General features: G+C 53.6%; 1 protein-coding gene across 1 annotated transcript in view; it reads right to left on the bottom strand.

Moving 5' to 3' along the window:
- Positions 1-3,385: 3,385 nt before the first annotated feature.
- Positions 3,386-14,151, bottom strand: part of LOC117010934 (receptor-type tyrosine-protein phosphatase kappa-like) — a 28,792-nt gene continuing 18,026 nt past the window's right edge. The window contains exons 16-30 of the mRNA XM_033086055.1: positions 14,049-14,136; positions 13,385-13,455; positions 12,953-12,989; positions 12,128-12,225; positions 11,841-11,957; positions 10,552-10,709; positions 10,338-10,473; positions 8,895-9,044; positions 8,633-8,732; positions 8,061-8,140; positions 7,516-7,650; positions 6,956-7,081; positions 6,246-6,403; positions 5,847-5,982; positions 3,386-5,341 (exon numbers count right to left, since the gene is read on the bottom strand). Coding sequence (XP_032941946.1) covers positions 5,267-5,341; positions 5,847-5,982; positions 6,246-6,403; positions 6,956-7,081; positions 7,516-7,650; positions 8,061-8,140; positions 8,633-8,732; positions 8,895-9,044; positions 10,338-10,473; positions 10,552-10,709; positions 11,841-11,957; positions 12,128-12,225; positions 12,953-12,989; positions 13,385-13,455; positions 14,049-14,136 — 1,665 coding nt within the window. The 3' untranslated portion in view covers positions 3,386-5,266. The remainder of the gene's footprint in view (positions 5,342-5,846; positions 5,983-6,245; positions 6,404-6,955; positions 7,082-7,515; positions 7,651-8,060; positions 8,141-8,632; positions 8,733-8,894; positions 9,045-10,337; positions 10,474-10,551; positions 10,710-11,840; positions 11,958-12,127; positions 12,226-12,952; positions 12,990-13,384; positions 13,456-14,048; positions 14,137-14,151) is intronic.

Below are 14,151 nucleotides of genomic sequence, written 5' to 3' on the forward strand. Positions count from 1 at the left end.
TTTTACATTAGACTTTCAGAGGGCAGACTTTGGCTTATTCAGGAGATTTATTCACAGAGTTCCTTGGGAAGCAACCCTTTAAAACAAAGGAGTTCAGGAAAGGTGGGCATGCTTCAAAACAGAGATCTTGAAGCCACAGGAACAAACTGTCCCTATGTGCCGAAAGGCGAGTCGATGGGGTAAACATCCAGCCTAGTTGGGCAAGGAGGTTTTGGAGGAACTTCGGAATAAAAATCTTTGGAAGGAGGGTCAGATCTCTCATGAAGTATTTAAGGGAGCTGCTAGAGCATGTAGGAAAAAAGTTAGGGAGGCCAAAGCTCTGTTTGAACTAAAAATGTCAGCTTCTGTAAAAGATAATGAGAAATGTTTTTACAAATATGTTAATGGTAAAAGGAAGGGTAGGTCCAGCTTTTGATGAGGGAGGAAAATTAGTAACTGCAGATGAGGAGAAGGCAGAAGTGCTTAACGCCTTCTTTGCCTCAGTCTTTAGTGGGAAGAAGGCTTATCCTGAGGACAACTGTCCTCCTGGGACGGTAGATGGTGTCAGGGAGCAGAATGGTTCCCCTGTTATCCAGGAGGAGGCAGTCAGAGAACTGCTGAGCAGCTTAGATGTTCCTAAATCTATGGGCCCAGATGGGATCCACCCCAGGGTGATGAGGGAGCTGGCAGATGAGCTTGCAAAGCCACTCTCCATAATTTACCAGCAGTCCTGGGACACTGGTGAGGTTCCAAACGACTGGAAGCTGGCTAAAAAAGAAGGGTAGGAAGGAGGATCCTGGTAACTATAGGCCAGTATCAGTACCTGGTAAGGTTATGGAACAGTTTATACTGAGTGCCATCACACAGCACTTAGAGGACAGCCAGGGGATCAGACCCAGCCAGCACGGGTTTAGGAGGGGAAGGTTGTGTTTGACCAACCTGATCTCTTTTTATAACCAGGTGACCCATCTGGTGGTGGATGCAGGAAAGACTGTGGATGTTGTGTACCTGGACTTCAGCAAGGCCTTTGACACCGTCTCCCACAAAAAACTCCTGGAAAAGCTGGCAGCTTGTGGCTTGGACAGGAGCACTCTTTGGTGGGTTAAGAACTGGCAGGATGGCCAGGGCCAGAGAGTGGTGGTGAACAGTGCTGCATCCAGCTGGGAATCTGTCACCAGTGGTGTCCCTCAGGGGTCTGCACTGGGGCCTGTTCTGTTCAATATTTTCATTGATGACGTGGATGAGGGTGTTGAGTCCTTCATTAGTAAATTTGCAGATGACACTAAGCTGGGAGCATGTGTTGATCTGTTGGAAGGTAGGAAGTCTCTGCAGAGATACCTGGACTGGTTGGATGGATGGGCAGAGTTCAAGTTCAAGCGTCGAGTCCTGCATTTTGGCCACAATAACCCCCTGCAGTGTTATAGGCTGGGGATGGGGTGGCTGGACAGCGCCCAGGCAGAAAGGGACCTGGGGGTGCTGGTCAACAGCAGGATGGACATGAACCAGCAGTGTGCCCTGGTGGCCAAGAAGCCAATGGCCCCTGGCCTGTGTCAGAAATAGTGTGGCCAGGGAGGTCATTCTCCATCTTTACTCAGCACTGGTGAGGCCACACCTTGAGTGCTGTGTCCAGTTCTGGCCCCTCAGCTCAGGGAGGACGTGGAGACGCTTGAGCGCGTCCAGAGGAGGCAACGAGGCTGGGGAGGGGCTGGGAACACAAACCCTGTGAGGAACGGCTGAGGGAGCTGGGGTTGTTTATCCTGGAGAAAAGGAGACTCAGGGGTGACCTTATCACTCTCTACAACTCCCTGAAAGGTGGCTGTGGTCAGATGGGGTTGGTCTATTTACAAGGCAGTACTGACAGAACAAGAGGCCACAGTCTCAAGCTGTGCCAGGGGAGATACAGGTTGGATATTAGGAAAAAGGTTTTAATGGAAAGAGTGATTGTAATTGTCTGCCTGGGGAGATGGTGGAGTCACCATCCCTGGATGTGTCATTGGTGCCATGATCTAGTTGAGGTGTCAGGGCATGGGTTGGAGTTGATGATCTTGAAGGTCTCTTCCAACCTAGTCATTCTGTAAATTCTGTGAATTCTGTGAACACCACTGTTTCCCAGGCTGTGGGATGCCAGTGCCAAGTGCAGCCTGGATGCTGAGAGCCGAAAGCTCTCCTTGGTGAGGGGTGCTCTGCTGGCCAATGCAGCAATCAGCCTCTCTTTGCTCCAGCTCTGTGAGTTGTCTGTGATGTTTCCAACTCCTTCTCCTGCTTTGGGCACACAGGCTCTCCTGAGCTCCCTGGACTCAGGTGTGACAAGCTGGTTCTGGTTGTGCTTGTGCCCTGAACACAGAGCTGTCATGTTTTATTGCTTCAGTGTTTTATTTTATTGTTTTATTGCTTCAGTGTTATCTCTCTCCCCTGTCAAACCTGCCAATACCCAGTGCAGCCTGGAGGCTGAGGGGCAGCCTGAAGGCTCTCCTGATGAGGACTACACTGCCAGAACAAGAACATGGAGCAATTGACCTCTCTCTTCTCCAGCTTTTTTTTTTTAGCCTGGCATGACTGGCATGTGCTGGTAAAGACATGTTTTGACAACTCTTCATGCAAGCTGTCTGCCCATCAGCTCAGTACCTGCAGTGGGCCCCTGGAACCAAAAGATCTCCTTCCTGTGAACTGTTGTTGGTGTGATGTGTATGCCTGATGGAGCAGCTCTTTGTGGGTATTGGGCAGAGGAGAAGAGAAACTCAAGGCTGCTGCTGGTTGAGAAAGGGGAATGAGCAGGCTTGGGATAGGGGAGAACAGTTGCCACCTCCTTGGCTACCCTGCTTCCCACTCCATCCCTCAAACCCAGTCATACCCTGAGCTGTCAGCCTCATGACTCCACCTGCCCTGTCCAGACTCTGTCCAGGAAAGGCTTGTGGTTTGGATGGGGCTACCTGCTGCCCCCAGCTCCTGCCCAGTCCCCTCACTGCCCTTGTGAGGAGCTGTTCCCCGTGTGTGCTAACTGCACCTTGGTGAGAGGAGCCATGAGCAGGGCACCCTTTGCCCTGGGCAGGAGTGTGTCCTGTGCATGTGCCACAGGCAAAGCTGAGGGACAAGGGTGGTCGCTGTGCCTCTGCAGCCCCCCATGTCTGATCACCCAGCCTTCTGGAACCTGAGACATCCAAAGTGGATGGGAGGTTCTGGACAAAGAGAAAAGTGGCTGCTGACGAGCAAGGAGCATGTACTGTGAGTACAGTGAGTGCTTTCTCTAGCACACAGCTGGCACTGCAGGGCAGCATGGTCTGCACACTTGAGGAGAGAGGAGAGCGCTGCCAGGCTGACAGGGAGCAGGAGGAGGAGGCAGCTGAGGATAGAGAAGCAGGGAAGGATGAGAGGCTGTGGGTTGAGTGTTTATTTCACAAGGGCCACACACTGTTTCAGGCATTGAAGCACTCTTTGCAGTTCTTATCCCCATTCCTATTCATGCTTCTGACCAGGTCTTTATGTGGTATCTCAAAGGTCCTCCATCTCCTGTGATCATCGAGGGGAAGTGATTCATCACCACTCTAAAACCCACGCAGTGTCAGGGAGGGCTTGGATATTACCTCAGAAACAGGAGTAACACTTCTTGAATGCTCTGGTAACTAGGAGGGTTTGGGGAGGAAACTCTGGGATCTTGGTGACAAGGTTCCTTCTGTTGAGTCCCAGAGCCTGGATGCTCCTGGGGCAAAAGGATATCAAAAGGCAGAAGTGCTGACAGTGATGGGAGGTTCCCTGCCGAAAGAGGAAGCATCCTGCATCTCATGAGGAGATGTGTCTGTTTCCTTCCTGTGGTTGCAGCCTTGCAGTCAGATACGAATGCCTGGGCTCAGAGGCAGTGAGTGGGGCTCAGATTTCAGTCCTGTTTGGGGATTTCATGCTAGGATGGCCCTGCAGTCACCAGCTCTGGAGTTTCTCCTGGCCCTTGCATCTCTACTGTCAGCACATGGCCAGGAAGAACTTTTCAACATTCAAATAGTGCCCCAGGGAACAGGTAAGAGGTGATTCTTCCTCTTGGAAGCTTCTGCTGTCTTTCCTCCTGTACCCTGGATATTCATCCTCAGTGCCTGCAGCCCTGGGCTGGAGGCCACACGGACCCCTGAGGGCTGTGTCAGCTGGGGTAGCCTCTGTCTGCCCCAGGGACAGGAGCTGCAGTGCAGTGTACACTGGGGCTCGGAGGGAGAGACAGGACTGGGCTGGATGTGCGGTGATGGGTCATGCCCTCTGGAAAACCAGTGTGCCAGTCATTCCCTGGGGACAGTGGGCATGAAAAGGGCATCAGTTCGCCCACTGTGAACTGGGGGAAGGCTCTTCAGGGAGGTGTCATTTCTGTACATACCCTGTCCCCAGGTGTGCCTGAGGGACACTGTGCCTGCTGAGAGCAGAGCAAGAGGGAGCTTGCTGCTGCTCTGCCAGACAGCAGGATCAGGGCAGGATGACTGCCTGGGTGCCTGAGCATGGGGTGGGTCATGGTCATGTGCCAGAGGGACAAAGCTGCTGGTTGTGGTGCTCAGCTGGGTGTCACTGGTCCTGTGCCAGCAGGGCTGTTTGAGAGCAAAGCCTGAGCACGAGTGGCTTGTCACTCCTGGTTCTGAAGTTTTCTGCGCTTGTGCAGCAGAGGCAGAACCTGTCTCTGTGGTGCTGCTTGAAGCACATCCACGATATTCCCACTGAGCCACTATAACCTGGGATTGGATTGCCATGGTGCAGCCAGACAGGCTGGTGAGAGAGCCTCTATGGAGCTGGTAGGGCTGTGGCACTTGGAGCAGCACCAGGAAGAGATCGGGTGGGGTCTGAAGGACCAGTTTAGCCCTGCAGGAGCATGGGTTGTCTCACTCTTGGCTCATGTTGACTTTGGGCTTCCTGCTTCTCCCAAAGTAGGACAGATATGCTGTGCTTCTGAGCACCATGGATCTTACAGTAGTTTGAGACTTCCCTGATCAAACACAAAGGAACCTGGATGGGACAGCTGCTCTCTTCTTTGGCCAGGAAGGATAGGTGGAGTCCTGGTGCCTCTGCTCTGATCTGCATACTCAGGCTGTGATTCCAGGTAAGTTCCTGCAGAGGGTCAGGTTCCCATTTCAACGCCTGGCCAAAATTTGGAGACAGTCCAGCCTTTGTTCTCCAGTCACAGAGTACTCTTGGGGTGATTTTTCAGGGGAGTGAAGCATCTTGGGGTCATGCACATCCCTTTGTTTCCTCTTGCTTCCACTGTTACTGATGAAGGGCTGTCCAGGGAGCCAAAATCCCTTCCAGAGTTAGGGTGTGGCCCTTACTTGAAATTCCCATAGGTTTCAAATGAATTCAAGTAACTGAGGGCTAGTTCATAGCAAAGCCCATACTGTTCCTGTGGATAAAAGGATGCACATGAAACTATGGTGGACCAACACCTCCAGTGGCACATCAGCATTGCTCTCCAACAGCTTCCTGACACAGAACATGTCAGACACAGGTACAGTACACACTCTTCCTCCCAGCTGGAGTCCACCTACCCCTGCTGAGGGATCCAGACATGTGCTCCAGGAGCTGGATGGATTACACCAGCACTGGAGCACCAGCTGGTTTTGGGCAGGACAGACAACCTCTATGGTACAAAGTGTTGAGCAGCCAGGTGGACCAGAAAGGGGCTACTCATCACACAGGAGGCTTTGGTGCCCATTCAGTTCTGCAGAACTGCCACTGAGGGACTGGGTATGTACCAGCAGCAGAAAATGGGATTTTCAAATATCTCATTTGCACCTGGCCTCAGGATCATCTGAGCACAGAGTGGCTAGGGCAGCTACTGGGGCAATCCAGGAAATGGCTCTTGTTTTGGTGTTGCCATCTCAGGTGGGTTTGAAGTCAGCACCTACCACATCTTTAATGAACTGTCTGCGCCGTCTCTTCAGCATCCTGACAGCCTGGGACACATCCACCATGCCCTCGCTTTGGATCTGCTCACACAGGAAACCAGCAGCACAGAAGATCCCGCTCCGGCTGGCTCCATCCCTGTGGAGGAGGGCAAGGGGAGCTTTGTTTGCTCTGGGATCAGGTGGCAGGCCTGAGCCTCAGAGGTGTCCCCCTAGAGCCCCACACACTCAGGATGATCTTGGCTACGGATCCCACACCCAACCAGCCTCCTCAGGGAAGCCTTTCTCCCTTAACACGGCTCAATTCCATACATCCACCCAAGATGGAACTGTGACCGATTTCCCTGACACAGCCATGCCCAGTTCTGTGCCATGGCTGCTCCTCCAGGAGACACCACCCACCAGCAGGTGACAAGGATATGTCCATCTTGGCTCTGCCGATGGTGTGTCTCCACCTTCCCCAGCAAGCTGATGATGGTGTCAGGGTGTGGGGGAAGACGCTGCTGCATGGGCCAGTCTGTCAGTTGATGTAACTGGATTTCCACTGCAGATTTCTTGGGCTAGTGAGGAAGAAAGGAAGTGGGCTGGGCAGAACAGAGAACTATTGGCTTCATGGAGGGAAGGAGAGGGACAGTGCATGCCATTTCTGACTCAGCCATGCACACTGGACCAAGGGAGCAGCTCCCTAATGGGACATGCCATTCCAGACTTTGCTCTTCTCCACCGAGGGCTCAGAGACCGGCAGATGGACAGATCATAAGAGAAGAGCTGAGCACCAGGTGCAGCTCAGACCAGTCCTGTGTCCAGCTGCCTGCAATAGTTCCCTTCCATGAACCACTGAGATGCACAAACTCCATCCACAGCTGCTGTCTTCCAGTTGAAATGGCACATAAAAACATCTGAGTTGCATCTCAGCCTGCAGCCTCATTTTCTTGGGATTAGCCTCTCTCCCAAGGCAAAAGACTCTGCTCTGCCCAGTGCCCTGCCAGGACCCCACCAGATCCCTCTGCCATCTCTAGATCTGACTTGGACCTCAAATTAAAGCCTATTGTCGCCCAGCTCCTGTAAGTTTGTTCTCAAAGGAGTTTGCCATCTCTGAGCAAAGGGCCCACCTGCTGCCTGTTGCTGAGGACAAGTGTCCACGTGGTGAAGCCAGCCCCAGGCTCCTCTGAGATTAGCTGGACATGGAAACGCCCATAGTCATCTTCGCCCTGGGTGGGCCAGAACTGCACGTATGTCTGGGGGAGGGGAAAGGTGCACGATCACACGTGGCTCCCACCTGCACGCAGGGCAGAGCTCAGCACCTCACAGGGGTGGGCTCACAGCAGCCCATGCCCATAAGCCATGTCCACAGGGCTCTGCCAGGCACTTGCTGGGCACCAACCCAGTGCTGCAGCCAGAAAATAATACTCCATGAGAGAGGATACCTGGCTAGGGGCAAACAAGTGAGGGATGCTCACTTGCAGTGAGACCGAGGACAGTCCACTGCTGTGGTGCTGTGGTGCAGGGACAGTGCTCAGGGCTCTCCCAGGTGGAGCCCCACAAGCTTGCAGTAGGTCCTGCTGCAAGCAGGGCTCTCGTGGCAAGAGCCATGCAGGGGCAATGGCAGAAATCACACTGCTCAGCCCCACGGGGAACCAGGAGAGGGGAGAGCTGTGCTTGGGCTGCTAACCTTGTCCAGCTCCTGGAGTTGATTCAGCACAACTACTGATGTGCAGGTGTAATCCCAGACCAGAGCCCAGAAATCCACCAGCGTGGTGGGGAAAGGCAGCTGGGTGATGATGATTCTCTCCTCCTCGGTGTACGTCTGCAAAACACACGGCTCTGCATGTGCACGACTCTCCCCCACAGGGGCCGAGAGCCCTTCCCACAGCGGGAACGGCTCCCTGCCGCCCTGCTGGGATGGAGAAGACACGGCCCACCCCAGCCCTGCCCAGAGCAGCTCAGGTTTTCTCCCCGCTGCCCCCTCAGCTGCTCAGCCCGGGCTCAGCTCCCACGGGCTGTGTCCGGCACACGCTGCTGCGCTGCCGGCACAGGCAGGGCTCCGCCGATCGCGGGGGCCATCTCCTGGCAGCAGGGCCAGCAGCCACTGCCAGGAGCCCCAGGGCTGCGACACCTCAGCCCGGGCGGGATGCTCTGCCTGGCCGTGAGCAGGGCAGCGCAGGAGGGTCCCCGCTGCCCGGAGCCGCTCCCGTCCGGCGGCGGCCGGAGCCTTACGCTGGCGAACACGGCGTTGATGTAGGCTGGAGAGCCGTCTGCGTTCACCGAGGACATCAGGATGGGCCGGCAGGAATCCGCTGCAGGGCAAGGAGCAGAGTGGAAACCATCAGGCATTCTCTACCTGCAGACAGGCAGGGCACTTTCCCTGCAACAGCTACAGTCAACAAAGCTCCCTGCAGCATGGGTGGAGAGGATTGAATGGACGGGCACCACCGCATCCGTGGCTGTGACTGCTCAGGGCACCCTGATGTGGGATGTACAAAACCCCATGGTTGGGAGCACAGCAGATCCACCCTCCTCACTGCTCCCTGATGGGCCTCATCTGAGCTTCTCCCCTGGCAAAGTTTAGACCAGGGACATATTTATCCCACGTGTACCTCATGTATCTCCAACAGGCTCAGAAGGAATCAGCCTAATCTGTATAACCAGAAAGCAATGACTGGGCTTTGAGCAGAACCTGTCCCTGTCATGTGCTGGGGAGGGAAGCAGCAGGAAAGCATCATTCCCTCCATGCTGCTGTCAGGCACTGGGTTTTAGAGCAAGAGGCCACCCCGCCCTGACAGTGGTACCTGGTAGGATCCCCGGCTTGCGGTTCTTGGGTTGGTTTCTGGGGTTCTCTGCTTCTCTGCACGGCAGAAGCTGGAACAACTCAGAAAATCTCTGCAGGGCCTGTAGAGATGATTCACCCAAGTCAGTCCTGCCTGCCAGCATCTCACCTTATTGGGCCACTACTGAGAAAGGATCCCCATCTCCATCCCACTGCTGGGGACGGAGCAGTGAGGGGACTGGCATCACAGATGAGCCCTCACAGCATCAGTCTCCTGGTGGTACCTTGAACTCCTTCTCTAGGACTCTGTGGTGGCCTGTGGTCTCATCTTCTCGAAGGGAGTGGACAAGGGGGGTGATGCTCTCCACTGGGACCGCAGTGTTGCCGCAGAGCAAGCCTTCGAGAAGTGCCTCGTACAGGAAGCTGTACTGCTCCTGTGTGAGGACACACGTCAGCTGCACAGTCTGGAGCCAGTCCAGGGGGAGCCCTGGAACTCCAGATCACCAGCTGTCATGCAACTGTGCCAGAAGTGAGCCAGGTTCCTCCTTCACCTTCCTGCTGTGGATCCCTGAGCATCCCTGTCACTCCTCCCTGCAGGCAGCCCTGCTTTGGGACAGCAACTCCAGAAACCCAGACAAGATCATCTTCCTGAGGTTTAATGCCTCCTGTCAGACCAGGCCCCTATTCTGGAGAAGGCAGCACAGAAAACCTGTGGGCTAATTAGGCCTTGTACAAGCAGCTGGTTGGTCAAGCCCAACCGAGTTTTCTCCAGAGGAACCCAGCACTAAGCAGATCATGGGGGCTCCGTTCCTAGGCCAGGACACTGCTGCCCCCAGGAGATGCCAGGAGGGCAGACATCCTGAAAGCCTCAGGGACAGGTGGAATCTCATTTGTTATCCTTGCCTGCAGGAAAGCCCTTCTGTATCAGGGTGTCAGGGTGACCAATGCATACAAATGCTGTGGATACCTCAGACAGTGTCAGGGAAACACAGATTCCAACTAGGTTTGGAGACAGCATTGAAAAAAGATCCTTCAGTCCCCATCACCTGGTAGCCCTCGTCCTTGAGGCAAGATCATGAACAGGATGGCTAATGTGGCTTTGGATGCCACATGTCTCAGGGAAGAGTGGTGTTGACAGCAAAGGGTTAAAAGCAGAAGAATGGTTTTTCATTCAGAAGGACCATGGTGGATTCTGTCAAGTGGCCTTACAGCTGGGAATACCAAGGTCTGGAAAATGACAGTGTGAGATGTGCACAATGAGTATATAACCTATTGTGTATAAACAGCTTACTGCTGTTTATCCTCTGTCTGCTTTGAGAGTAGAACCTGTGTAGAGAGAACGTAGGAGTTTACAGAGACCTGGAGGCAATTGCCATGGACATGGTTGAGCTCCTTGTGTTGGGAGAGATCAAAAACCAGGGATCATATAAACACAGAGGAGATCACAGCCCAGCTGGTAAACTACACGTGTACAGGCCTTTGTTAAATGGGTGAAAAGAGCAGACCCACTGTCCCCCAGGATGGACTGAGCCTGATGGTGCTTGTGTTCCCTCTTATGTGTTACCCCCTGGGATCCTCCAGCTAGTGAGGTAATGAAATAAATTTACTCTTGGCATTTCAGCCGTGGTTGGATGGTGGCTGTTCTGGCCATGTGCCTGTGTTGACTCTCACAGGTGGGAATTGGATCTGCAGCCCGAGGTGTGCAAGAAACAAACACCTCTCCCCACCTTGGTCTGCACCATGCCGACCCGCTGCTCCCGCAGCTGCTGCACGCAGTGAAACACATCCACCTTCCCCTCAGCCTTGCCCATCTTCAGGAGGAAGTCCAGGGCGATGAAGGTGCCCGTGCGCCCGATCCCGGCACTGAGGACACAGAAAACTGCGGGTCAGTGCTGGCCCTGCCGGCCCTGCCCCAGCACCCAAACAGCCCCAGCCCGGCACCTGCAGTGCACCAGCACGGGTCCAGCAGGTGCTTCCAACACCCTCTTGTTCACCACCTCCACCAAGCACAGCAGCTGCGACGCGTTCCTGGGCACCCCGTGGTCCGGCCACAGCAGGTAGTGAAACTGCTCCACTGCTCTTGGGAGAGCACAGCCCGCCTGCAAAAAGGGACACGTGGCTGCCAACAGGGAGATGGAAGCGACCAGGAAACCTGTGTGAAGTGGCTGCATGCCAACAAGGTGGGAGCAGAGGAGAAAACCACTTCAGAGGGGCACCAGCACGGAGTGCTCCTCCAGCACCCACACCGTAAGGACTGCACCACTGTAGCTCCTCAGACAGTAAAGGGCAGATCCATCCATCACACAGCAATACAGTTAATTTTGTTCTCTGCTTCACCGTGCTGTGAACAGTGAACACAAAGCAGGAAAGGCAGCTGGTGCCCAGAGGAAAATGATAAAAATCACAGCTTAGGGTATTTCCATAGTCATCAAAAAGGCCTGGCTTGCCCAGAAAAGATACACCCTAAGGCTGTTACTACACTAATGTGAATGTAGGCACTTGTTACCAGCCCATTGTGATTTCCCCTAAATATCACATTCATTTGGCATGAACTAATGCTACATCTTGCCATCAGATGCTCTCCGAGCTTTACCTTTCAGCTACACATTGCTCTGAGCAAGACAAGAAAGGACAGAAATATGCATAACTGCAACTTCTTTATATCATACCTGTTTTCCTCCATGCAGCTCCTTCAGTTTCTGCCCTTTATCTGAGGTGTCACTTCAGAAGGAGCACACATCGTGGGAAATGACTTCATGTAGGTTATCTTAAACCATAAACTACTGCCCAGATTTAGGACTATAAGTGACCAAGGAGCATCACTATGGACCTTCTGTAGATTGATTCAGGTGACAGGCAGACACCTGTCCCATCATCCTGGATGTGTAGAGATTCCATTTTGTACCCTTTATCTGCTTTTGTATCCCTTATCTGTGTTTATACCCTTTGTAATCACCTCACCCAAGCCCTCAAGAATCAACAATATTCCCACGTGCACCATCATTCCATGCTCATCTGGGGTGACCACTGGAGCTCACTGACTGCCTTTGCCTGGCACAGAAACCTGGGATTGATGCTCTGGCATGGATTCCATTTATAGCAACGTGCTAACACCAGACCTTCTTGTGCTGGAGACCAGGCAGGGCTCCCCACAGGCTCCATGTCTGACAGCTCCCACCAGCTGCTGGAACACATCCTGCATTCCCACCTCAGCTCCATGCCAGCCTTACCTTCTGCAGGCAGAAGATGCGTTTGACAAGGCCTGTGGTGGTCCAGGTGTTGTTGAGTGTCACGGTGAAGTCGCCGTAGACCTGCTCCTGCTCTGGCCAGTACTGCTCACACTTGATCTGCCAACAGCAGTGGGACCTCTGGGCACAGGCAAACTCACAAGGAGGGCAGTGCAGGGCTGCAGAGCTGCTCCCTGCCCCACTGAGAGCTGCACTGGGAGTGCAGCAGGTGTGGAAGTCTGGGCTCTGGCAATGCCCAAGCTGAGCATGGCCTGAGAGGTTTTCCCTACCTTGTTCTGCTCCACTAAGCCCGTCAGCATCACAATGACTGAGGTCTTCTCCTGCCAGACCATGTGCCAGAAATCCACCACTGTCCCAGCCAAGGGGCCTGGGGAAGGAAGGAAGAGGAGAGCCCTATGCCAGTGTCCAAGCCAGGGGCTGTGTTCCCAGGCACAATTTGGACATTCCCAGGCTTTCCTCTGTCCAGAAACAGAGACACAGTCAGCGGACATCAGCCCTGACAGGGTGCTGGCCACATCAGCTTCATCACCATGTTAGAAATTAGGACAAGGAGAAGGGAGAGAAGATGAGCTCAGCACATGTCAGGGATTCTCTCTGCTTTAGGGGCTCCTGCATGCAGTCCCTTGTGAGCTGCTCCCACGTTTGGGGCACTATTTTCCAAAGAGCATTTCTGCAGCCCTACAAAAAGCCAAGACCTCCTCGTTGCATGCTGCACAGAGCAGGCAAACCCATCCAGGCTTGGCAGTATTGGGAGGAGACTGTATCCACATGCACTGGGTGCAGACATGCCAGGCATTTGCAGGATCGTGCCTGTCATACCAGCTGCCAAAGGGAACAAACTTGGCTTGTGAGTGGTAGGACCATGTCCTCACACTGGGCAGTGCAGGCACCAGCTCCATCTGCTGCCAAGTTACCACTGAGATCTTCTGTGCCCTGCAGCAGCTGTAACAACTGTTCAGGACAAAGACCCTGGAGACACAGGGACTTGGAGTGAGCCATTCACAGCTCCCTGGCTGCTATGCCTGTTCCCCATTTCCCAGATTGCTCAGGACAGTGAATGGCATCTCCCGAGGATGAGGTTTGGGAGCACCTACCTTGAGCTGCAATGAAGAAGTGAGGACTTCGGTAGGTCTGCAGGGGAGAGATTAAAACAGCTCTGATCACATGAGTTAAATGTTTAAGAGGGAATGAAATAACGGATCCATCCCCCAGGCACCAGAACTCTCAGCACAGTGTGTCCCACAGCACCTCTCCCGGCCAGCACAGGCAGCAGGTAGCCAGGGGCTGCATCTCAGCTCCTGTCCCCTCACATGGGTCCCTTTTTATTAGAGTTGAGAGCTGCACACAAACCCAGAGTGCCCCAGGCAGCTCAGAGAGGATTCAGGGGAAGTGACATCCCAAGACCTGCCAGCTTAAGAGCAAAAAGTGCCAGACCTCAGGGCCCCCATGTGAGCAGGACTGTCCTCAGCCCGCACAGCCAGGCACCCTTCCTATCCTTCCCAGGGTGACAATTCCTCACTACCTACATCCACATAACTGGCATTGATGTAGCCATTCCCAGAGTCAGAGGGCTGCAGCACCACACGACAGTGATCATCTGAAAGAGAAGGGAAGTGCATTGATGGGCAGTGACAAAGAGACTGATTAAGGGGGAAGGTGTAATTTATTAAAGTCTATGATTGTCTGTTGTCTCCTGTCTCCATGGGGCAGCACCCCATGCCTCAGGACATGCTCAGGGTTAAAGAACAGCTGATGAGACAAGGGGTGACATGACACAGCAGTAGCTGGCAATAGAGTTTTAGGGAAGATTATGAAATAACCAAATGTATACACCATGTGGGGCCCTGAGGAACTTTAAATTTTGAAAGAAATTGGGTCACCCCTTCCACCTTCACACACATACCTTCCACTTGATGGGACATGACAGTATTTAGCAATGACTAGCATCAGTAACTGGAATATGGTGTTTGATTAAATTTGCAGGAGGGTTTGAAGAGCAGAACAAGGATGCTCCAAGAGGATATAAAAGAGTGGGAGCAGAAATCCCTCTGGCTTTCAGTGGCCATGGAGGGTAAGAGGAGGAGCTCAGTATTTCTGAAGTGCTGGAGGGGTGCCTACACCAGCCCAGCATCCTGTGCTAGCCCAGCCAGCTCCAAGAGCCTGAACCACTCCCTGGAGAGTTCTGCTTACATGGGATGATGCTCTTGTAGCGGTTCTTGTTTTGATTACATAGCTCCTTCCCAGCATTGCAGGGGTGCAACAAAGTGGAGGACAATTGCTGCAGAGGAACAAA

The sequence above is a fragment of the Catharus ustulatus genome, chromosome Z (assembly GCF_009819885.2).
Source record: "Catharus ustulatus isolate bCatUst1 chromosome Z, bCatUst1.pri.v2, whole genome shotgun sequence".
Lineage (NCBI taxonomy): Eukaryota > Metazoa > Chordata > Aves > Passeriformes > Turdidae > Catharus > Catharus ustulatus.